General features: G+C 34.5%; 1 protein-coding gene across 1 annotated transcript in view; it reads right to left on the bottom strand.

The window, feature by feature from the left end:
- The window catches only part of BOLL (boule homolog, RNA binding protein), a 30,850-nt gene extending 5,017 nt beyond the window's left edge, over window positions 1–25,833 (bottom strand). Inside the window, exons 1-9 of the mRNA XM_030853058.2 lie at window positions 25,813–25,833; window positions 21,981–22,124; window positions 19,348–19,439; window positions 17,230–17,284; window positions 15,907–15,982; window positions 12,260–12,387; window positions 5,949–6,020; window positions 1,426–1,473; window positions 502–630 (exon numbers count right to left, since the gene is read on the bottom strand). Coding sequence (XP_030708918.2) covers window positions 502–630; window positions 1,426–1,473; window positions 5,949–6,020; window positions 12,260–12,387; window positions 15,907–15,982; window positions 17,230–17,284; window positions 19,348–19,439; window positions 21,981–22,124; window positions 25,813–25,833 — 765 coding nt within the window. The remainder of the gene's footprint in view (window positions 1–501; window positions 631–1,425; window positions 1,474–5,948; window positions 6,021–12,259; window positions 12,388–15,906; window positions 15,983–17,229; window positions 17,285–19,347; window positions 19,440–21,980; window positions 22,125–25,812) is intronic.
- Between the last annotated feature and the right edge of the window lie 220 nt (window positions 25,834–26,053).

Raw genomic sequence — 26,053 nt, 5'->3', positions numbered from 1 at the left:
TACCATGTACAGTTTCTGGCATATAGGTGATGAGGTTATTAGTAATGGTTTGCAAATATAATTTAAACACATGGAAGATAATATTTACAGTTTACAGTTATAAAATAAATTTGATTTACATTTTTGAAGGAAGAATTTTTTTAAAGATTATTTTCTTCTTTGACTTCATTTTTATACACTTTTAATTGACAGACTGTTAGTAATAATACAGATTGACAGGCAAACCAGAAGGAAAAGCATTTATTTTACTCTTTCAAGGGGACTGAGTCAGGGAATAGCCTAGTAGAGTGAACAGATTTGAGAAATGGTTCAGCATTAGTGAAGAAGTCTAAGATGAAGTGTTCTTAGATATAAAAAAGGGGAAGAGATGTGAATAAATCAAAGAAAACATAAGATGTTCAACTTCAATGAGGGTCTTGAATAAATATCTTTAGAAAAGAAAAATAAATAAGTGTTAAGAGGAAGTGGTTATAGATAACTTACTTTGAGGCTAACACATACCTCTGGAACTGAAGCTTCCATCAGAGACAGCGGAGGAGGAACATATCCACCATCCTGTGCAATTTCCACTGGTTGATAAATAACCTCAGAAGGTTGCAGGTGTAAGAATGGAGCAGAAGAGGCAGGAGACTAAAACACAAAACCATACTTCTAATTAAAATCGGATTGGTTATTTCAATCAAACCAAATGACTTACCCAACACACGAGAGAAATATTGGTTTCACATTTTCCTAAAGTTGTTTTTCAGGGACAGAACAGAAGTATCTTAGCAACAAACCAGGAACTCTGGGTTGTTATAAATTCCAATTGTGTAGATGTTATTAATAACTTTATCACTTACAAGTACTAAAATTTCTTAGCACTTTAGAACCTTATATATAAATTAAGATAATCATTAAGATCACAATTAAAGGTTGTAATAATATAACCTATAGTATTTAAATTGTCATAAACGTCTATTCTCGGCTTTCCGACTTCCCATGGAAGTGGGACGTATCATTAAACAATCTTTTTGATGGTACACTATTTGTTATCAAAAGTTGGGAGATGGAATACTTATTTAGGAGCATAAATAAAACAAGCAAAATCTGAAGTAAAGCTAGAAAAATGCTAAATTTTCTAATAATACTAATAGTAAAAAGAAGTAAATTTTCATTTCAGTTTACATAGCGCTCACTTATTTATAAAATGCTTTCACTTACATGATCTCATTTGACCATCACAAAAATCATGTGAGAAAACTTTCAACAATATAGTATCATTACTTCCACTTTGCAAATGAGGAAGCTGAGAAATAAAGTGATTAAATGAATTGCCAAAGGTATCACAGTTAATAAATACAAGAGGAAGGTCTCAAATCTAGTTCTCCTGACTTAAATATTCAGGCAGTCTTCACAAAAACAAGGAAAAAAATTAATATTTACCTGAGGAACACCCCACTGCCACTGACCTGGTAGACACTGTGCAGGGGCCTAAAATGAAAAAAAAAAAACACCCACCCACATTATAAACAAGGGTTAAAACTGAATATCAACATGCGATAGTATGAAGCTGGACCCCTACACCTCAAACCATATACAAAAATTAACTCAAAATGGAACAAAGATCTAAATGTAAGAGCTAAAACTATAAAACTCTTATAAGAAAACATAGGTGCAAATCTTTGTGACTTTGAACCAGGTAATTAAAAAAATTATGACCTCAAAAGCACAAGCAACAAAAGAAAAAAAGGATAAACTGGATTTCCTCAACCTGAAAAACTTTTGTGCTTCAGAAGACACCATCAAGGAGGTGAAAATAAACCCACAATATTGGAGAAAATATTTACAAATTATAAGAAACTTATAAGATTATAAGAATCTGATAAGAAACTTGTATCTACAATATACAAAGAACCCTTATAACTCAATAGTTAAAGGTAAGTAACCCAATATAAAAACTGGTAAAGGATATGAATAGACATTTTCTCAAAGAAGATATACAAAAATGGCCAATAAGCATATAAAAGATATTCAACATCATTAGCCTTGGGCTGTGGAAATCAAAACTACACTGTGATATCACTTCACATACACAAGGAGGGCTATAATCAAAAAGGTAGATAATAAGTGTTGGCAAGGATGTGGAGAAATTAGAACCCTCATAAACTGCTGGTGGGAGTGTAAAATGGTGCAGCCTTTGGAAAGTATGACACTTCCTTAAAAGGTTAAACACAGAGATACCATATGACTCAGCAATTCTACTCCTAGGTATAAGACCTTAGAGAAATGAAAACGTATGTCCACACAAAAATCTGTACATGAATGTTCATAGCAGCATTATTTGTAAAAGCTGAAAAGTGGAAACAACCCAAATGTCCATCAACGTAAGACGGATACACAAAATGCGGTATATATCCAAATAATGTCCAGAACAGGCAAATCTATAAAGACAGAAAGTATATTACTGGTTGCCTAGGACTGGGAGGAGGGGTAAGGGGAATGCCTACAAATGGGTAAGCTTTTTTTTTTGATGGTATGGTTGCATAGCTCTGTGAATTTAGTAAAAACCACTCTGTTGTACACTTTGAAATGATAAATTGTATGGTATGTGAATTATATCTAAATAAAGCTGTTATTTAAAAAAAAGAGGGTCAAATTACTTAAGGTACTTATTGTAAGATGATAATATAGAACATAGACTTATTATTTCTTAAATTAGTTGTATTATTCCTTAATAATAAATGTTTTACTTTTAACTTATTCTCCACATTTAAAAAGGCTTTTTTTAATTATTAAAGTAAAAAAACAGAAAAAAAGAAGATCCCATGAATCTACCATCTAAACTGTTAATTTCATGCTGACCACATCAATTTCTAATGGATTACATCACTGTGTTATAATGATGACCAAGATAACGTGAGGTCTATGTTCTGTATACCATATTAAAAAAGGCAGGATAATGTATAATCTCTTAAGAAAATATTTTAATAAAAAATCTGAAATAAAATGACATATATGTAGATTTGTTAGATAAATAAAATCACTATCTACTTATGAAGTAAGAAATACAAAGGAGATAAATACTGATTGAACCAGGCATTATCTGATTTGACTAACAAAAATTTCTGTTTTGCTTGCTAAAGGATGCTGCTTATTTATTATTTTTTTGTAAATTTTAAAAATTTTTATCGGGGTATAGTTGTTTTACAATATTGTGTTAGTTTCTCCTGTACAGTGAAGTGAAGCAGAGTTCCCTGTGCTATACAGCAGGTTCTCACTATTTATCTATTTTATATTGACTAACAAAAATTGATAAAACTATCAATCTCAGAATTTGTAGAAAGAAAGAGCAAGGGAAGATATTATCAGAGTGGCAATTCTTAGGGCAGAATGATGATGAATAAATATATAACTGTAAAGAAATATGTGAAGTGAAATTATTTCTTACATTGCAAAATACTATGTTACAAACTGGTACAAAAATCTTTCCCGAGTATATCTAGGTAATATACTTCCAATTTTATAATTTGTGTCAAGTGGAAAACCAGAGCCAAAGTATAAAATTAAATTGTATCAGAGTTCTATTCAGAATACATCTATGTCATGTATGTATATATGTAATCAATTAATGAAGGAGGAGCTGGTCTCCACAAGGTGCAAGCAGAAAGAAAGCAACTTTAGTCTTTCTCATCCCTGGCACTTTAAAAGCATTGTGTTGAAGCTAGTGGTTACCAGTGGTGAGAGGGACAGGGGGAGGGGCAAAATAAAGGTAGGGGGTTAAAAGGTACAAACTACTATGTATAAAATAAATAAGCTATAAGGATATATTGTACAGTACAGGGAATATAGCCAATATTTTATAATAACTATAAATGGAGTATAATCTATAAAAAATTTGACTCACTATGTTGTACACCTGAAGCTAATATAATATTGTAAATCAACTATATTTCAACAAAAATAAACTGAAAAGGGTAAAACAAACAAACAAATAAAAACAAACAAATAAAAACAAACAAAAAAATAAAAACCACTGTGTTGAGCTGTTTTTCCTTGCCCCTGGATAAAAATTAGGATAGATCACTGTTTGGCGTGTGGCAGATTGCAAATGCTGACACTCTGGTTAGGTACTTTGTTCCTTTGGTGATCTCCCTGCTGAGAACTTCTGACTGCAATTCTAGACCTTGATTCTAGGACTCTACTTCATACAGATATTTTTCTCTCCTGGGGTCACCTTAAAGTTTTTTGGAAAGAGTCTCTTCTGTGAGGTTCGTATCTTGCTTTTGGGAAACATAAACCTTTGCTTGCTGTGAGACGTGCAGCACATTCCTACCGTAGCCTTCTCTTCTGGCTCTGCCTCCATAGACCACTCCAGCTTCTTCTTCAGGCTTTTTTTTAAGGAGAGGTCACGCCTAAGTGATACTGTCTCACAAATTTCAGGGGACAAATATTAAACTCTCTTAGTCATTCTCTGAAGTCACCTTCACTTGGTTGAGAATGGGAAACGCCATAGCACTCTAACAACTCTCTTGTTAAAAAGCCCTCATTACCAATCTCCCTTTTTAACCTCATCCTTTCACATGCTCCAGGTGGGCAATAAGCTAAGGGTCCCAAAACTGGTTTCACAACTTTTGGCTTGTCATGTTAAATGGCCTGGTACTTAATGTTGTCTTTGAGGCCTCTCAAAAGTTTGAATTAGGAATAGTCACACAACATATATACTTTATTTATTTTTAATTTTGGCTGCGTTGGGCCTTTGTTGCTGCACCCGGGTTTTCTCTCTTTGCGGCAAGCGGGGGCTACTCTTCATTGCAGTGTGCGGGCTTCTCATTGAGGTGACTTTTCTGGTTGCAGAGCACAGGCTCTAGGTGTGCAGGCTTCAGTAGTTGCAGCACACAGGCTCAGTAGTTGTGGTGCGTGGGCTCTGGAGCACAGGCTCAGTAGTTGTGGCACTTGGGCTTAGTTGCTATGCGGCATGTGGGATCTTCCCAGACCAGGGATCGAACCCGTATCCCCTGAATTGGCAGGCAGATTCTCAACCACTGCACCACCAGGGAAGTCCCTACATATATACTTTAAATAAATGCCATTAAGTTACTTTCATTTTTACTAAGTGAATGAAACACTTTAGATAATTTTATATTTAGCATAGTACCAGAATTTAAAAATAAGTGACCTCCCCAAAACCTAGTCTAACACTAAAAATAATTCCAGTAACCGTAACATTTCATGTGGGTCTATTTTAAAAGTCTAAAATGAAAAAAGCCCCCCCAGAAATAAAGTCTCTTCCACTAGTTCAAAGGTATAAAGGAATGCGATATTATTTGTGAATGCTACAGACAAGAAGTTGGCAAATGTTTTCTGTAAAGGGCCAGAGGGTAAATATTTTAAGCTTTGCAGGCCGTATATCTCTGTTGCAACTACTCAACTCTGCCACTGCAGCACAAAAGCAGCCACAGACAATATGTAAACAAATATGGCTGTGTTCCAATTACACTTTATCTATAAAACACCAAAATGGTCTGGCATTAGAGTTCACTTACCCTCAGTCTCCCATAAGAATTAATGAAAAGAGTGTTGGTTAACTAAAAGGGACTGTCATAATATAAACCATAATATATTACTTATTCTAATATATACTTATTAAACTGACATAATGGTCACAGTAGCATTAAACAAATATCAGTTTGTGGTCCAACATCTTTATCTTACTTTGGGAATTACTTCTATGCTAACCAGGAGAGCAAAACTGACCTCATTACATTTGATAAAAGGAAGTAAACAGTCCATCTTCTTGTATGACATTGTTTAGATCCCTCATCAAAAAAGAAGAATGCCACTGTTATCAAGGCTTAACTACCTCTTTTTAATTACGAGAGTATTTGCATGAGAAAGATTAAAATGAAACTTACTCAAAAAAGGACTGAAAGTATCAAAGAAGATCTTCATTGTAATTTAATGTTTACCTGGTAGTGATTTGCAGGTTGCTGATAAACGGGCTGAGCTACCATCACAGTGGAACTAGGTATAGAACGTGACTATAAGAGGAAAGAAAAAGAAAAATTATTTTAGGCAAGATTCTTTAAAATAGTTTATAATGAAATTTATCTCACATTGTTACCTAAACCCAGTCAACTTATGGTTTATGATTGGAAATGTCATTTTTCCACCTCTTATTGATATTATTACAACTCCACTTTAAGTCTATTGAAATTATCACAGTATTTCTACTTCCATGTGGTTTCATTTCCATAGTAATGCTAAAACAACCACCAGAAAAGTTGCTTTTAGTCCAAATATTATGAAAGTATAGTTCTAAGAGAATGTTTAGAGGAAAAATGGCAGCTGGACTTAAGGTGACACTGCCTATTTCCATTGTGGAGACCAGCAGTAGATAATGTTTACATAGCATTTAGAACTGAATGAATAATCATATCTGATTTTGCCACTAATTTCCCACTATTTATGAATAATCAACATCCTATTCCTTTGTTATACATTTAATTAAAGCAAATACATTATTTATTGAAGAATTTGTTAAATTCTATTTTATCATTTTGATATTTAAATGAGATAGTCATCCAATAAATTTACAGGTGATTTATTACGTCTTAAAAAAGTACATGTAACACTTGATTATTCAAATGGCGTAAACCCCAAAATAGGTTATTTATTTATTATTATTATTTAAAAAATTTATTTTTGGCTGCGTTGGGTCTTCGTTGTTGCACGTGGGCTTTCTCTAGTTGCGGCCAGCAGGGGCCACTCTTCGCTGCGGTGAGCGGGCTTCTCATTACAGTGGCTTCTCTTTGTTGCGGAGCATGGGCTCTAGGCACGTGGGCCTCAGTAGGTGTGGCACGTGGGGTCAGTAGTTGTGGCGCACGGGCTTAGATACTCCGCGGCATGTGGTATCTTCCCAGACCACGGATTGAACCCCTGTCCCCTGCATCGGCAGGCCAATTCTTAACCACTGTGCCACCAGGGAAGTCCCAAAATAGGTTATTTAAAATCAGATCATTAGAAAAACAGGCAAATTGTATTACAAAATAGGTAAAATAGCCTTTAATGATAGCAATTAAAATTTAGTTTCTAACATGGGATCTAATTTGCATTGTTTTGTTTTAATGTTCACCCCTCCCCCCCAAAACTGAAGAAAAGTATCATAGTTTTGCATAATTTTCAGACTATCATGTGCTAATAAAATTGTACCACAGATTAACATTAGAAAATAATAATGTAGGGGGCTTCCCTGGTGGCGCAGTGGTTGGGAGTCCGCCTGCCGATGCAGGGGACACGGGTTCATGCCCCAGTCCGGGAAGATCCCACATGCCGCGCAGCGGCTGGGCCCGTGAGCCATGGACACTGAGCCTGTGCGTCCGGAGCCTGTGCTCTGCAATGGGAGAGGCCACAACAGTGGGAGGCCCGTGTAACGCAAAAAAAAAAAAAAAAGAAAATAATAATGTAATTTATATTAATAGATTAAAGGAGGAAAAAATGATAATCTAAGCAGCTACAGAAATTGCATTGTTAAAATTCAATACCCTTTCATGATAAAAACTCTTAGTAAACAGAATAAAAAGTAACTTCCTTAATTGACTTCGGGCAGTAATTCTCAACCAGGTGCGACTCTGCCACCCCCGCCCCCCAGGAAACATTTGGTAATATTTTGGTTTTCATAAATGTAGGGAGGCTAGGATACTGCTAAAAACCCTGCAATGTACAGCACAGTCTCCCACAAAAAAGAATCAGTTATCTGGCCCAAAATGTCAATAGTGCTGAGGTGGAGAAACCTTGGTTAAGGTTAAGAGTATCTTAACATATATATGTAGGTTTTGGAAGATACTCATATAAAGCTTAATAGTGAGTTACTGAACTTATTTCTTTTTTTAAGAAGAAGTGTCATATAAATACTGTAGCAGAGACATTGCCAGTCAATAACTTGATGAGAAAAAATGAGAAACAGAAGAGCAGAAAGGAACAGAAGTATTCTGAGTCCTAAATGATTGCCTATATGAGAGTTTGGCAGGGTTACTGATAAAATATCAACATTTACAAATCAAAAGCATTACTACACACCAGTCACAATCTATTAGGAAGTGTGATAAAAAAATACACCATTCATAAAAGCAACAAGAACTACAGAGTACCTAAGAATAAATCAAACAAAAGATATGCCAAACTTTTTTTACAGAGAAAGAAAATTTTATTGATGGATGGAAATTCTAAATCATGTTTATGAATGGGAAAATTCAGTATTATGCCTAAATGTCCCAAGTTAATCTATATATTTAATGCAATTCTAACAAAAACTAAGGCTTTTCACAGAGCTGAACAAGCTGAATTATGAAATTTATATTTATAAAAGCAAAGACTTAAGGATAGATGAGGGACTCTTAAAGAACCGAGTAAGACTATGGCCCTATCAGATTTTAAGACTTATTATAAAGCAACAGGAATTAAAACAGAATTGGGCAGGGCAAACAAATACACCAATGGAACATAACAGAGAGCCCAGAAAGAGACTCCACACACAGAAACTCAGCATTTGACAGAGGATTCATTTCAAAACAGTGGAAGAGGATGGATTAGTCAATATGTAAACTGCAGATTTAAAATCTAGATGTGAAAAACAGCAACAGCATAGTATTTTTTTAAGAAAAACACTAAAAGCTGAAACCATAAAACATTAATACATCTATCAACATTAAAACGAAAAACTTGTGTATCACAAAAAATACCATAAAGTTAATGGACAAGCCACAAATTAAAACATATTTACAACCCATAGAACTCATATAATGAACTCAAGAAAAAGATAACAATCCCAACAGAAAAAATGGGCAAAAGAAATGAAGAGGCAGCTCATAGAAGAAACTGAAATGGCAAATAAATATATGAAAATATGTTTAATCTTACCACTGACTAGGCAAATGAAAGGTAAAACAAGATACCATTTCATAATAATATTGGCTAAAATACAAAAATCTAGTAAATTAAAGGACTGGCAGATTATGGAGAAATTGAAGCTCTCATAAACTGTTATCTAACCTTTATACTGGTACACTTTAGAAAGATATCTGGGAACATTTAGTCAAAGATGTGTATAGTCTATAAAGGTGAAATTCTACTTGTACACGTTTGTCATAGCCTAGACCAACGTCAGAGAACACAAAAATCTTCCAGTGGTGCATGAGCATGAATAGGTTTAAGAGTATTAATTTTCAGATATTTCATATGGTCTCCTTTCTGATTTGATCTGTCTGTGAATGTATCTGTGTACAATGGATTCTTCTTTTCAAAACTCCCCTTTTACAACACTTTTCCCCTTCACTATGAAAGGCACACTCTCACTCATTCTGGATCTTGCTATAATGCTTTGTTCTGGAATGTAAACATTAACAGAGCATCAAACAAACAGACAATTCAAAAAGGCAATGCCCTTCAGAAACAGGAAAGAGCAAAGCAAAAAGAGTTTGTATAAGAAATATTAAGGGGAAGATGGTACCTTATTTCATATCCAGGGAACAAAATAAATTACAACATGGTCACAGGGATACATATTAATTCATTTATTTGAACTTAAAAATAGAGTCAGAAAAAAAAAAGTCAGAATTTTCTAATAGAGAGTAAGTTTTATTTGATTGGTTAATTTTATTTGGTTGACTAGTTTTGTTAACTGAATTATGGAGCAGGCATTTTCCGTTTTTTTTTTCTTTTTTTTATTGCGAGATATTTGACATACGACATTATCCTAGTTTCAGGTGCATAACATAATGACTATATATATATATATATATATATATATATATAAAGAATGAAATGATAACCACAATGAGTCTAGTTAACATCCATCACTACATGTAGGCCATTTTCCAGTCTTAAATGAAATCTATAGCTACAGACTTTTATAAAATATATATCTAAAGCAAACCTACAATATATAATATGTCTAAATTATTTAAAATTATGGTAAATTTTAGATTTCAACTTAAAAATGAGAGTATTCATAATTTTTCAAAAAAATTTTAGAGGATATATAAGCAAAAAACTTTGAAGATTACTGTCCTAGACAAACTCTCACACAATACATACAAAATCTAGATGTTCAATTTAGTCTGCTTAAAAAAATTTTATACTCTGTTTATTATTTATTTACTGTTATGCAACTTGCAACTTTTCTAAGTGGGGTAATGTATTATAATAAATAATTGTATTTATTATATTTGTATATTCAATATATTATAATCATAAACAATATATTAATTATATTTATAGAATTATATTCATACATATATATTCTTCACTCTCAGACCTACTAAATGTAGATCAGTAGGGGTTGGTTCTGCCCATTTTTTAAAAAAAATTTTTGAATTTTATTTTTTTATACAGCACTTTCTTATTAGTCATCAATTTTATACACATCAGTGTATACATGTCAATCCCAATTGCCCAATTCAGCACACCACCATCCCCACCCCCCCGTGGCTTTCCCCCCTTGATGTCCATATGTTTGTTCTCTACATCTGTGTCTCAACTTCTGCCCTGCAAACCGGTTCATCTGTACCATTTTTCTAGGTTCCACATACATGCGTTAATATACAATATTTGTTTTTCTCTTTCTGACTTACTTCACTCTGTATGACAGTCTCTAGATCCATCCACGTCTCAACAAATGACTCAATTTCGTTCCTTTTTATGGCTGAGTAATATTCCTTTGTATATATGTACGACATCTTCTTTATCCATTCGTCGGTTGATGGGCATTTAGGTTGCTTCCATGACCTGTCTATTGTAAATAGTGCTGCAAGGAACATTGGGGTGCATGTGTCTTTTTGAATTATGGTTTTCTCTGGGTATATTCCCAGTAGCGGGATTGCTGGATCATTTGGTAATTTTATTTTTAGTTTTTTTAAGGAACCTCCATACTGTTCTCCATAGTGGCCATATCAATTTACATTCCCACCAACAGTGCAAGAGGGTTCCGTTTTCTCCACACCCTCTCCAGCATTTGCTGTTTGTAGATTTTCTGATGATGCCCATTCTAACTGGTGTGAGGTGATAGATACCTCATTGTACTTTTGATTTGCATTTCTCTAATAATTAGTGATGTTGAGCAGCTTTCATGTGCTTCTTGGCCATCTGTATGTCTTCTTTGGAGAAATGTCTATTTAGGTCTTCTGCCCATTTTTGTTCAGAAAAAAAACAAAACAAAACTCCACACGTGATTCTCTGAACTTGTGGAATATGACCATAGAATGTACCCCAAGAAAGCTCCAAATGGATTAAAGTATAAAGTAAAATGAAATCATGGAATAACTAGCAGAAAGTAAATCTGAGTAGTTATCAGATCCCTAGTGGGGCAAAATTTTAAGTGATGAAGTAAAATGAAAAAATTAATTGATTCAGTTATAAAACTTTTAAACTCAAAGAATGAAAAAGATTAAATAATACTGTATAAAATTTATACATAAAATAATGAAGTTTTGATTCTACATTGTCATGCAAATTGATTAGAATAAAAAATAGGACCTCGATGGTTAAATTTTAAAAAATCACAAGCAATTTACAAAGAGTACATGCAATATCAAAACTGCATTGAAAATACTTCATCTTACTAAATTTTTTTATTGACGTATAGTTGATTTACAATGTTGTGTTAGTTCCAGGTGTACAGCAAAGTGATTCAGTTATGCAAATATATATAACTGTTTTTTCTGAATCTTTTCCCTTATAGGTTATTACAAAATATTGAGTATAGTTTCCTCAATGTAGTCTTGATTGTAGAAAAAAACTTACAATGTCCATCAATAGGGGAATATACACTGATACAATGGAATATTATAAAAAATTTAAATAAATGAACTAGATATGCTAGGATCAACATGGTTTAATCTCAAAAACATAATGTTGACTAGGAAAACCAGATTATTTATATAGTGTTTAAAAACCGCCTAAAGCAATACTATGTATCTATTGTTTAACAATCTCTACATTTGTAGTAAAAACATATAAAATGGAAAGAAAAGATACTCTGGTTAACCTCTAAGGAGGAAAAGAGGGTAAGATAATTGGGGCAAGGAGACTTTACTTGAATTTGTCATATTTTATTCCCCCTATTAAAAGAACTTAAGTAAATATGGTAAAATGTTAACCTCTATTAAATTTGAGTGGTAGCTACATGGCTGTTATTATTTGTAATTGTCTGTGGTTGAAATATTTCAGAAATAAAAAATTTAATAGTAATAGATGGAAACCCTTCTAAAATGAAATTACTTACAGGCCAAGGTGGTGGGACAGAAGCTACCTCTGGAGTATGAAAATAAGCAACACCATTATGATAAGTGTAAGGATATCCAGTTGAAGTTGTTAGATACATTGTTCCAGCAGCTGGCATTACACTGGGACCTAAAACAAAGTGTAAATAGTAATAATTGAAATGTTCAGTTTGACATTTAAAAATGTAATTTCTGAACAATGGAAGATGTTTATCTTAACACATATATATAGTTACAGTAAAAATTGAATGTTATAAGTTCTTTAAAAAATTCCATATGTTAAAGTATATTTGAAATATATATTTTCAAACTCACTACCTTAGAGCTTTTGTTAGCTTAAGGTAAATGAAAGAAAAAGAAACAAGTTTAATAAGGAATACTAAAAATTCACCAATTCAGATTTTAATACTAGTATAATGAAACACAAAACTTAACAATTGAGATTATTATCAGCAAAGTCATTATTATTACAAATATAAATTACATACAATTTAGAGTTTCCTGAAGACTATAGACACTGTAGTGAAGTTCCTAAGATCTTAGTAAGACTGTCTATTTGTAAAAGGCCAAAGAAAATGGAGGCAGTGAAATAAGACAAAATTCTACTTTCCTCAAGACACTTGTTCCACCTTACAAATTCTTTGGATCTACTATCAGCAAGCACTCACTCATGCTATGACTATATTTTATTCTCTAGTCTCCCTTTGCTACAACTGCTGCTATTACAAACATGACCACAGACCTTTATGTTGCTAATTTTGGGTCCTCATCTCTTTTCCTAGGTGAAAGTTATATATACTCCTCCCCCCCAAATTAAAAAAAAAGACTTTAAAAATTTTATATGCCAAGTTAGATTTAAGTACTTGACCAACAGGTTATATAAATTACTGAACTGGCAATCCTCCTTCCACTATACTAGTGCTTCTCAAAATTTAAAATTCATTATAATAACCTAGACAGCTTATTAAAATACAAATTCCAGTTCTTTCAAGAGATTTTGATTCAGGAGGCCTGGGATAGGGCCTGAGGAACTGCATTTTGACAGATTCCAAGTGAACTGTTGGTGGCTGCAAACCACACTGTAAGCAGCACTGGCCTGCCACTCTAAATAGCAGTACTACTTCTCAGCTTTTATATTTTCACCACATTTTATCTAGTATTGTTATAGCATACTTTAGTGGTTCTTAATCCAATGCTTTTGAGAATCTGATGAAAGCCACAGACCCTTTTCTCAAAAATACATATATTCAAACAAAATTTTGCACGCAATTCAGAAGGTCCATGGATTTCCCTCCAAAGATCATCAAGGAACCATAGGTTTATCTGTTAAATAAATAAATTTTGAGTGTTTACTATTACAAGGCATTGAACTAGGCCCTAGTGATACAGCCAAAAAGAAAAAAGAAAAAAATGAGCATGCCATGGCCTCTATCTTCATAGAAGTTAGGTTCTGGTAAGGAAGATAGTCATTAGCTAATTACACAATTAATTAAATACAATTTTGATAAAGACATGAAGAGGTAGTATAGGGTACAATGGTGAACATTTCAAATATATGTATATATATATATATATGTATATACGTAGCATCTGTGAGGAAATGACATTTGTTTTGGGCTGAGCTTTAAAGAACGAATGGGATGGCAAAGATCACTCTAGGTAAAGAAAATAGTATATCAGGAATATGGTTATGTTCTGAAACTGAGGGAAGGCTAGATGGCTAAAGCATGGAAAGAAAAGAGAAGGACAGCTCGAAATAAGCAGAGAATAACATGATAAGATGTGCACTTCTGAAAGATCACTCTGGCTGCCTTGTGTGTGATAGGTTGGAAGGTAGCATGACTGGATTCAGAGAGACCAGTTAGGAGGCTTTTCTAGAAATTAAGGCAAGAAAAGTGGGTAGCTGGGTCTAGAATATTGGTAATGGAGATGGAAAAGAAGTGATAGATTTGAAAAAAAATGAGATAAGAATCCCTTATATTTTGTAAATATATCTTTAATACTTATCCTTTCTTTGTAGAAAAGTAAAAATAGCTTTGGAGTCAAACTGTCCTGGATTTGAAGGCTAATGCTACCATTTGGTTAAGTTATTTAACCCCATACTTCTCAAATTTGGGTCTAGCATGGTTATGTCAGGAAATATGAAAAGGCACAGGCTGAACATGGTGATCTTCTTACAGAATCAGTCTTATTCAAACAATTATTTTTAGGAAACATTTTAATAAACAATACAGTGTTATAGAACAGAATCCAAATTGCACATGAAGTTTTATATAAACCATGAGACTTTAAAGACAGTTTAAAGAAAATTAAAGAATTTAGAGAAAATTTATAATTCTGGTATGGTGCCATTGGGTTAAGACCCACAACATGACCAGATTAACTCTCCCCTACATTTAAGATTATTTCAGCAGAAATGTTTCTAAAACAATGACTTTACCTTTATAAGCTGAATTTTCTATTTACAAAAATAGAACTAATAATACCTCACAGATTGCTGTAAAGATTAAATGAAATAAATGAAAACCCATAACATTGACCCTTGCGCTGAATAGTTCTTAAATAACTATACATCTGTTTGAAAGCATTCAGCATACTGATGATTTATGTTCTATTTTTAGCAACTTGTGGGTCATAATATGAACATTACTAGTTGTTCCTACTGATGGTGATAATGGGCTAAAGAACTGCTATTACATGTTATAGCTTAACTCTTGCATCTAACAATAGTAGTCTGAAAATATTCAGCATTCTGCCATATTTACTGCATTCCATTTTGGAGTATCAACTTACTAAGGACACTTCAGTTATCTTCTGAATTAACAAATACTAAGTCAAAATTAAACTTGATATCTGTTAACTTCTAAGTCAAAAACAGAACAGTCCAAATGAGCACAATCTATTAATTTGTTAACAGATGTACAATATCCACCTAATGTTTTAAACATCCCAGTAGACACTAGGACACAGCTAAGGAAGAATAAAAAATTGAGTTACAAATTTTATGCGAAGTTTCTCCTTCTAGCCAAAGATTCTGTTGGAGATTTTAATAAATATTATAGGTAAAAGTTAACTGTAAAGATGTCTAACTTAATAAATGGGAAGAGTGAGGAAAAAAAGAGTAGAGTCGAAAGCATTACTAAAATTTGAGGAAGGCATCTAACTTAGCCAGTTCCTAAAGCTTTAGGGATTGTTTCCTCTGTTATGATACATGTGGTTGGGTTACAGTATGTACCATACAACCAGAGTTTTTGATATTTGTTCTATATTTTTACTTTCTGTAATTTTACTCTAATTTTAAATTACTTTGTTAATTAGAAAATTTTCTAAATAGTAATTAACTACTTTTAATTTCTTTTGTAATTTTAAACTATATTTTTATCATAAAAGATTTTTCCTTTAAAGATGTAACTATATGGAATATAGTTAAACACCATTGTTTATATAAATTTTGCCTAGTCCCCCCTACCCTGCAAACTAATATATTTTAATTTGTGGTAAGAAATATTCATTTGACCACCAACTTCACTAAATTTACTTTATTAAATGAAAGAAAGCTGATATTTTAATGAAGTTCTATTAACACTCTAATATTTCAAAAAAGAACCATGCAAAAATACTGAAAAATACATTAGTTCTCAATACATACGAGGGATCCCTACTTGTTGTTTTCTTATTGCTGGACCAATGTTCAGTTTCTTGTCCTTGTAATTAAGTTTTTCAGCCTAAAATAAGAAAAAATAAATTATTTTGTTATCATTCTTTGAAAGTGGCAAGGCATAGTGGAAAGGGCAAAGTCTTTGGATTTAAATAGATCTGGGTGTGAATCTTGGTTCCAGTGCTCTGGCCCTAATTCCTCATCTGACAATTTACTAGTTATTAGTGTGTGTGAGCAGAGAGGTGAAAAATTTGAGTCTCCTTACACACGTGGTCCCAGCTAAGGTCAAACAGGGTGACACTGTTTTCTTTTTCCATCTTTTATACTGTAAACAATTGTCCTTTTCATGTTCTATTTAGTGTCATGTTTTTCACATTTTTGTGACTTATGTTGGTATTTTTGCTATTTAAAATGGCCCTCAAGTGTAGTGCTGAAGTGCTTGCTAGTGTTCCTAAGTGCAAGAAGACTGTCATGTGACTTAATGGAGAAAAATATGTGCTAGCTGGGTTTAATTCAGGCATGAGTTATAGTGCTGTTGGCCACGAGTTCAGTGTTAATGAATCAAAAATATAAATTAAATATAATATCTTTAAACAGAAGCACACATAAGACAAAGTTACGTATTGATCGGCTGATGAAAATATTGTGAGCAGAAGCTTGTGGGACCCTAGCCCTGTATTCTTCTAGGTGCAGCACTTCAATATTTGCTAATTCAGTGTTCGTGGTGATTTTATAGAACACACCACTACAAATAATGAGAATCGACTGCATATGACTTAAATACAATTTAAATAAAATTTTTTCCTAAAAAATTTAAATGTTACAGTTGCCAAATTTAAAGTTATTATATATTGAACTGCAGGCTATAGACTTTTTCTATGAGTGCTCTTAGTTTATATAAAGTTTTTCAGAGGAGGGAAATAATCTCAGATAACCTCACTCTAGGAATCTACATTTGTAGTGTTTTTTAGGAATTCAAAGTGCTATTAACACGTCAGGAAAGATACATCCTTAAATTCTTAGTTTAAGCAAATAAAGTGAAAAATTATATACAAACTTCACAACCATACTTACATAATTATTTGGAATTTGTTTTTCTGTAGATAAAATTTCTCTTTAATCTTTTTTTTTTAATTCATTTTTTTGGAGACCAATGTCAATCTTAAGATGCAAAGAAGATAAAATTTTTTTTTTTTTTTTTTTAGCAATCAATCATTGTACTGGAACCCTACTATTATTAAATTAATACCTTAAAGGATTAGTTTCAGAGAAAGAAGTTCTAAAAATTAAGTTAAATACACCAAAATATCTTACCTCTTGTAAAATTTTTTGTGCATCTTCTTGTGTTTCAAAAGTGACAAAGCCATACCTAAATAAATGCATTAATTATTATCTTAGAACATTACATTGGAATATATTAAGATTAAATTTTTTTTTTTTTTTAAGAATGGGCCATTGCGGGGGACTTCCCTGGCAGTCCAGCGGTTAAGCCTCTGCATTCCCAATGCAGGGGGCATGGGTTCGATCCCTGGTTGGGGAACATCCCACAAGCCTCAAGAAGCAGCCAGAAAAAGAAAAAAAACAAAAAAGAAAGAATGGGCCATGGTAGGAGTGAACATTTTTCCTTGGTGCACCAGTATGCAAAACTTAGGAGAATCATTCACAGCTTAACACTGTCACCTCCTCTTAAAGGGAGGGGCCTAAAAGAAAAAAAAAAACCCTGGGGATCTTGAAACAGTTTCAGACCTGAGCTGTAAGTAAGGCAGGAAAGCATGCAAGATTTGTATTCTGGTTTACAAATTGGAATGCAATAAATTTCAGTCCAGAGCACTAATATCCTTTTAAAATGATAGAAGTTTGGTTTAAATAGAAATCAAAGCAGAAAAAAACCTTTAAAAATTTAGAAGTTTCAACATAATAAAATTTTTTATGTGGGTAAATGAGTATACAAACATATTACTTACTATTATCAGCATATATAAACTGATAATGCAACTATTAGTATATTTCCCAAATAAAATCAATTAAAAATATGTACAACCCAGACTTTATATATGCTTTTTCATATATACTTGTTACCTTCAGAGTATAAATCATGATCAAGACACAAATACACAATGTATGCCATGTCCAAAAAGCCAAAATAGGTAGAAAAAAAGGAATGAAAGAAATAAAAAGTATATCCCCCGAAAATGTAATCTCTATTTGCATAACTTAAGGAAACTCTTCTTTGTAGTGCTAAACTATTATTTTCCTCAATTCATAATTACTATTATATAATTATGTATGGTGTAATTAGTAAACATTTACTGTTTCTTCAATTCATAATTGCTGTATTATATATGAATTTTCTTTTTCAACAAAGGAATTTCTTTTTTTCTATTTGCCCAAACATTAAACAACGGCTAAAGAAATATTTTTACGTTATTATTAGTTTTTTTTTTTTTTGGTAGAACACATATACCACCCAGTGGAAAAAGCATAAAATACAGTCTACATTTCTATGTGTGTTTTTCAATGATTAAAAAATGTATATTACAAATTCTATTAAGCCAAGTAAAAGAGGTGCAATCTCACTTCATCCTAATATTGATTGTCAGTCTCAGGAAATATCTCATTTGTTTAAAAATAACCTCTGCAGGATCTCATCTCTTCCAAAGTGTCCACCTGTCATACTTACATGTAGTTTCCCACTAATATAATTTTCCCTCCACCTTATTGGTCCCTTCTTTTATGCCTATAAGTATGTATATATTGTCTTTTTTTCAAGAAAACAAACATAATCCTTCATCGATTTCTTTAACTTTGCAGTCAAACTTCTTAAGCGAGTACCCTATGCAAACTACCGTTTTCTTCTCTGGTATTTGGCTTTTGAATATACCAATCCACTGAAACAGCTCTAAGGGCACTAGACAGTTCTAGACAAATCCTACTGCTTTTTTCCCTTAATTTTCATTCTCCTTGATTTGGCAATTAAAAATCATTCTCATTAAGAGTTATATTTCTCAGATTAGTCCCCTAATTAGGTCTTTGAGGCACAACCTATGGACGCTCTTTTGTGTCAGCCTTTTTCAGGTAAAGTTCTCTCTAGTCTAAAGCAGGTATACAATTCCAAAAATATCAGATTCCTTTAGCTTCTGGTGCCTTGGCTACTGGACAAGAGCTACTTGACATTAAGTACTTATTACCGAACAATGAATGGTCCCTCAGCCTTTGCAAGAATAACTTTCCAATAGATTAAGGAATATTATAGTGTCACTATTCCTCCAAAATACACAAACACACACACACTGAAATCAAAAGGTAGGAGGAAAGAAGAAGGCATGAAACTCTCTTTTAAAAAATGGAACCAAAGTAAATTAGTATACAAAACCTAGCAATCCAATAAAAATACAATTGTCAATTCCATGTACTATCCATAGTGATACTAACCCTTTGGGCACTCCAGCTCTGTCATTTACAATCTTCACTTCTTTTACAGACCCATACTGGGAAAAAAATTTTCTTAAATCATTTTCATTTGTCTAATGGTATAAAAAGAAAACACACAAAAACCACTTTAATTGATAAAAGATGAAACAACTCCTATGCTTGGTTTGGAGACACAAAAGGTAACATAAATAACAATATGGATGTAAGAATGCCTCTCATCATAAAAACAGTGCATGAAACCACTAGGTTATTAAAATCAACATGAATACTTTGCTTTATGCAGAGTTGTTAATACTATGTCATAAAATATTACACTGCAATAAAATATTTTAAGCTGAATTTTTAAAAAACTACAAAGAAAGCTCACTATTTAAAGGAATTCTTGTTCTCTAGTTAGCCAGTTTTTAATAAAATGTACTAGGCATGGCTATAACTATACTAAGGGCATACTACTATTGGTTCTTGTGGTTCAGAGAGGCCCACAGTCATAGCAGTGGAACTAGGTTATGCTGGCCTATACCAGTCACTCTATTTTAATCAGCAGAGTCCCCAGGAAAAGTAAGGACTTAGGAAGGAAATATATTTCCAAAAGTACCTGAACTCAATTTGTGATAACAACAGAGAGGCTACAAGATTTAAAGTTTTTAGATGCTTTATCTGTATTCAATATACATGTCAGCTAAATACAGACATTATGATGATATGCAAAAAAAATTGAGTCATAATTAGACTATCATGTACAAGATGCCTACAAAGATAGTTTGGCATATCTGGTTTTAATTGAAATAGTCTCAAAATAGACCCATATCACCTTTCTCTAGAGTATTCACACTAAATTCATTGCAATTTCATTTTCTGGTTCAGCTATAAGTGTTTGCCCCCAAGAGGTACTTTAAATATCCATAGAAAATTTTTTTCTTTATATATCTAGGAAAAGACATGCCTAACAGCAGAGCAATATTTCTTGAGTTCCACTGCTACCTCACTACTTACTGGTTTTTAGTTGGTAACCTAAAGCCTGCTAAACTGGATGATGACAAATACTGAGTTAATCTGAGAATAACTGACTGCCTCATTTCAATAAACACAAAATGGAATCAACGTCAGAATAAGGTTTCTATTAGAGACTTGAAAACAAATTAATTCAAACTATTCTCTGATAGAAAAATCACTAGCTCAATTTTGCAGCTCCATTTCTTTGCTGAAAAGTAAGGACACAGAAAGTCAAGATGATTAAATATTAAAAGGGATGGGCTGTAGGGTTATAAAAAGAAGAATTTTAAAAAGTTTGAGACTGCTTGCTACTACGGTAAACTATTTCCTTGCTGGAAATTACCTATGGTTTTGCGAAAGGTGTAAGTATGAGGGAGAGAACCCTAGCAGTTATGTTAAAGCTATGACTGTATTGTAACAATGGCCCCCAAAGTTCATATTGTAGCTGATTGGCTTCAATAAAAACCTACACTAACCTAGCCATATAAATTATTACATTTATTATTTATTTAAAAGTATACTGAGCTAATATAATATAAATTCTGAACAAGAATATTCAACTTGAATATTTATGGTCAGCTATTAATATTTGCTACAGAAACTGAAAATTTTTTTTTAAAAATAAGCATTTCATAACAAATTATTTTCCTTAATTTATTTTTAGTGAACCAATCACATACTTGCTTAAGACTCACAGTTTTGACAAATACATTAAGTGTAACATTTATCTTGAGCAGGAAAAAAGTAATTCCATACAAATTGTGAGAGATTGATCATTGGAAGATAGCGAGTATTAAATGTCAAATATCATACCCTAATTGCACAAGTTTTTTTTTTTTATTAAGACAACTCCCCCTGAAATTTCCAGTATGTAATATGGAAGCTTGGAAATCCTTCGATATATCCACTTGGAAGTAAGAGTGTTCCTAAATTATCCATGCTTGCCTTTCCTGTAGGTGTTTAACTACCACCACCCACATGGGGGTGCTGCAGAACATCTCACAAAACCATGCCTCTCTGAAAGAGTGAAATGGCTATTACATTATTTAAACATATTACTGTTAAAATGCTTTATTCTGACTAGGACACAGGCCTTTTTTAGTGACCAAATTCTAAATTAGGTGATAGAAAGCAACCTGCAAAAGACAGAAATCTAGGAAGTTACTCAGGAGCCTAAGATGAAAGTTGGGATAAAGAAACAGGATTTCATAAAACTGCTGTGTTTTTGTTTTTTTTTCCTTAATTGAGTCTTCTTTTGAAAATTATAGTCACTCATTATTTGGGCTATTAGAGTGTTATGTAAAAAAGTATAATTAGTGTGGTATGGTGAAATAAAGCATGTGGAGATATGAGTCAGAAAAACAGAATTCTAGTTTTCACTTTGTCACTAAGTAGCTAGGAGCTTATAGATATGTCAGTGAGCCTCAATTTCCTTGTATGTGAAATTGGACAATTATATATACTCTATTTAACCTACATTGTTGTTGAAAAGATTCTTTGTATTAAGACAACTTGAAACCTACTAATCATTATGCAAATAGCAAATATGTTATTTTTAAAGTTGCAAGAAGAAATAATTTCTGAGAAATAAAACACTTCTAATACAAAGAATACACTATGTTGCATGCATAATTAGGTACCTTAAGGTCGATTCCTCCTACAAAGATGCGATTAGGGACCACTGTTCCATATCTTGGGGCACTTGTTGGGTTATTCAAAGGCACAGGTGACACAGGATTAGGGGATGGAGATAATGAATCTGTTTGCATCTGATTCGATGTTTGCTGTAAAATAAAATTCTTTTAAACTCTTAGTACTGGGTATAAGTTTTGATGCAGGATGAAAGCATATATCCTTCAAAAAGATAAGTCATTGACAAAATGTAGTATTTCAGACTTTAATTTTATGCTAATATTATGAAGATTATAATTAGAGCTAATAACTTTTGGGGGCAACAAAAATATAAGAAATGTAGAATTCATTCCTCTACAGAGACGATCTTAAATCTTAAATATATTATTTAAACATACATATGTTAGTTATTATTAACTGTACTATTTAAATATTATAAGCATTAAGAAGGAATATTAAACTCAAAAAGAAGTTTGAAAAAGAGAAGAATAACCCTGGACAGCTAGGAGCTGGCCTGGCACAACCAACTAGGCCCTGGTGTTAGGAGTTGGCCGGGAACTCACAGCTAGGCTGTGGTGTTCTCTTGTTAACAGAACACCAACATCGGGCAAGGCTCCTCTGTGATTGTGGTGGATGAAGATAAAAACAAGATCACTCCATAATCGTATCTGTACATTGACAAAAACAAAAGCATTACCCAAACCACAAGAATGACCAAACGTCCTTCTCTCCTGCCTGATAAGACTGCTCCTTTTTTTAACAATCACAGCTTTAGCTTCAATCTATTTTTCTTGTCTCCTAGGTAAGAATTAACATACCCAATTATAGAATTACTCCCACCTCCTGACAACATGTATTTCAGAGTAAAGCTTTCTTCATTAAACCCTCTCTAAAAAGTGCTTAATATAAGCTTAAATCCTATAATAAGTTCTTCTAACACCTTGCTGAGAGGCCACATGGTGTATGTTCTTCTTTGTTGTTAATTCAGAAGATCCAACTTTAATAAACTGCAGGTGTATTTGTGGTAGTCTTTGGCTAAAGGGCATTGACGAGTAAACAGACTCCGACACAAGTTCATGGTTTTTCAACTCTAAAGTCAAATTTTTAAAATGCACTTGGCAATTGGAAAAGTGGACCGATTTAGTAAAAAAAAAAAATAAAAAAAATTGTATACCTATAACTCATAGGTATAAATTTTTATACTAAAATTTTTTATACTAATTTTTTCTTTATGCTAAAGAATTGAGTTCATATTCATATGTTCACAATTCTAAGTCGGCAACCTAATTTAGATTCTAATAAATATATATTAACATATACACCTTCGCACAATGGCAAGATAGTAGACTCCTCAGGTACACCTGAAAAAAAACAAGACTTGAGAATAGAATTTTAAAGAGAAACTAATTTAAGAACTTGCTAATTATTCTCCTTCTGGGAACACGAAACAGACTTTTGAGACCCTAAATGAGTGCTTCAAAAAGCTTGGAGTTGATGATTTAAATTCTCTGAAAAACAAATTCATGAAAATGAATTTCCAACTTAGATAATGGAGTTGTTCTTTTTCACATTTGCTCTCCTTTCACTTCATTGGCCAATAAAACCATAATCCCTAAATTAATCTCTGCAAGATGTACAGAGAAATGACTAGGCCAGTAGTGACTATGGGGCTATAGGCTGGACCTTATGGGCTATATTCTCCATCTAGTCTTAAGGGGGAAAAACACTCCCTAGTAAGGGAGTTCATAAAAACATCTCTTAAACCACAGAGTCATCATATTTAATAAGTGCTATGTTGTAGTTGCCAATTAAAGAAACTGGGAATCCTAACAGCATCCTCCCTGGGCATCTGGACGTTATTTGTAACTTCAGTCACTTTACTTGTAAGACATAGTGCCCAGACTGGATGATTCTGGGATGCTTAGTTTTACTTTTCAAGTGTGGATTTGTATTGCTAGAGATAATAGAACAGCTCTGGTAGATACAATCTTTTCTCTCTGCCGGGTTACAGAATATAGTCATTACCTATTTGCAAAGTTAAAAAAAAAATCTATCTTCATGAAATTCTCCTCCTAAAAACAAAATGAATTCAATGGATGACCTCTTTTGTTCCAAATTTGTTTAAATAAAAGTCAACTCCATTAGTTTTCATTAAGAGAGGAATGACTTGAATGGAAGAGAACAGAGTGCTTTATTTCCAATCTTGAGAAATCAGTTAAATGATACCGAGGAAGGAAAAACATGAACTTTTTACATATCACTCACTTCATTCTTCATTTTCTAAGACTCCTGTTCTATTGTGGGTTCCAACTGTTTTACTTTTCTCCTTACCACTTACCAACATGTAATACCATGTAATTTATTTATTATGTTTGTTGTCTGTCTCTTTCCACTATAATGTAATGTTCAAGAAGGAAGAGGGTTTTGCCTGTTTTGTTCACCGCAGCATCTAAAGTAGGGACCATATATAGCACATGTTCAATAAATATTTGTTGAACGAATGAATAAATGAGTAATTTCTTCCTGCTCACGATATGCCAACCCTTAGGTTGTGGGCTGAAGACTACAATATGAATAATAGCCTAGAAAATAGTTTAATCTTGGTAGTAACAAGGCTCAGGTAGAGACGATCTTTAAGTTCCTCAGAGAAGGTTAGCGATTCACTGAGTTAATTAAGAAAGCCTCAAATTCTACTGGCAATAATTTTGCAAACGTATGAAAAGCACTTAGATTGGTGCTGTTTTGGGGTCAGAAGTAAGGGTCCTTAGTAAAACTTCTAGTACTAGTTTATTTAAAATTTCCTCCAAAGTAATGTGCCCCCACTGCCTCCTCCTCTCTAAAATTAACCTCGAAATCTATCATCTACTTTGCCAACAAAGACAACAGGAAAAGGGCGGGCTAACCGTCGCAGTTACGGCCTCCGTGCTCCTTCCCCTCCGAAGCCAGCAAGCTGAGGCGGTGGGGGAAATGGCTGAGGCGACAACTCCCTTGGGTTCTCTGGGGTCATCATGAACTTGATCACTGTCTCGAGGATCCACCCCCTCCCCACCAAAGTGCGGGAGGGAAAAGAAAGCTAGCCAGCGAGAAATTTTGCCCTGCAAACCCGCCAGCAGCAGTGGCGGGAACCCTCAACGGCACCGACCCCGACGCCGGCCTAGTGTGCAGCCTGCCTTGCGAGCCTCGCATGGCGCTCGCTGATTGGCTGCTGGCGGGCGCCGCGCGGGGCGGGGCGGCACGTTGCCGCAGCCCCTCGGGCCTAAGCGGTCTCCCGCCCCTCCCCAGCCCAGCCCTGTCTGGCTTGGGCGCGCACCTGGTGCTAGAGGTTCTGGTCCAACCTGGGCACAGGTCCCCGCTACCCAGCCCCGCCCCTGCCCCCCGCCAGGTCTCTCGGGCCTTCTGGTCCCCAATGACCAGTCGAGGAGAGGAGGCGTCAGCCGCCAGGGCAACGCCTCAGGGGGGCGGCTGGGCGGAGTCCGGTGGGAGTGGGCGTCAGACGCAGCAAGCCTAATGGCGGGAAAGCTATTTCTCTAGCTTGGGCCCGGCCTGATGCACAGGGCCCAGCCACCCACCGCCTCCCGGTCGCTGCCGAGGTCTCCCAGCCCGTCTACACCCCGTCCAGGCCCGGTGGCCGCACCTTCCCGACCCCACGACACAACCCGACGGGGCCTGCAGGCGGGCCGCTCTTCGTGGCAGTCGATGGGTCTCCCTGACCACGTTACTTCCCGACAAAATCAAAGGCTCTAGACTCGCCCTTCCAGCCCCTCACAGACGGAGTCCACATTTCTCCTTCTCCCCACTACCCCGGGGCCCAGGACTCCGGGCCATGACCGCCGTACTCACCGTCCCGGACTCGGTCTCCATCGTCCTCTCTGTTCTTCAAAAGCCAGGGGCAAAGGAACAGAAACCTAAGGTTTGAAAGCACCTTCACACCCAGGAAGCAGCACCACGTTTCCCGACGGAGACTCTCTCCCACTGGCGGCGACGGCGTTGGTGGCAGTTGCAGGGCCGGAGACTCGGACCCGGGTCCTGAACCTGCCACCCCGGGGGGTGAGGAGGGACAGGCGGCGTCGCCTAGGGCGGT

The sequence above is a fragment of the Globicephala melas genome, chromosome 7, assembly GCF_963455315.2.
Source record: "Globicephala melas chromosome 7, mGloMel1.2, whole genome shotgun sequence".
Taxonomy (NCBI): Eukaryota; Metazoa; Chordata; class Mammalia; order Artiodactyla; family Delphinidae; genus Globicephala; species Globicephala melas.
Note: the sequence above shows the minus strand (reverse complement) of the source record. Positions and strands in the feature narration are given on the sequence as shown.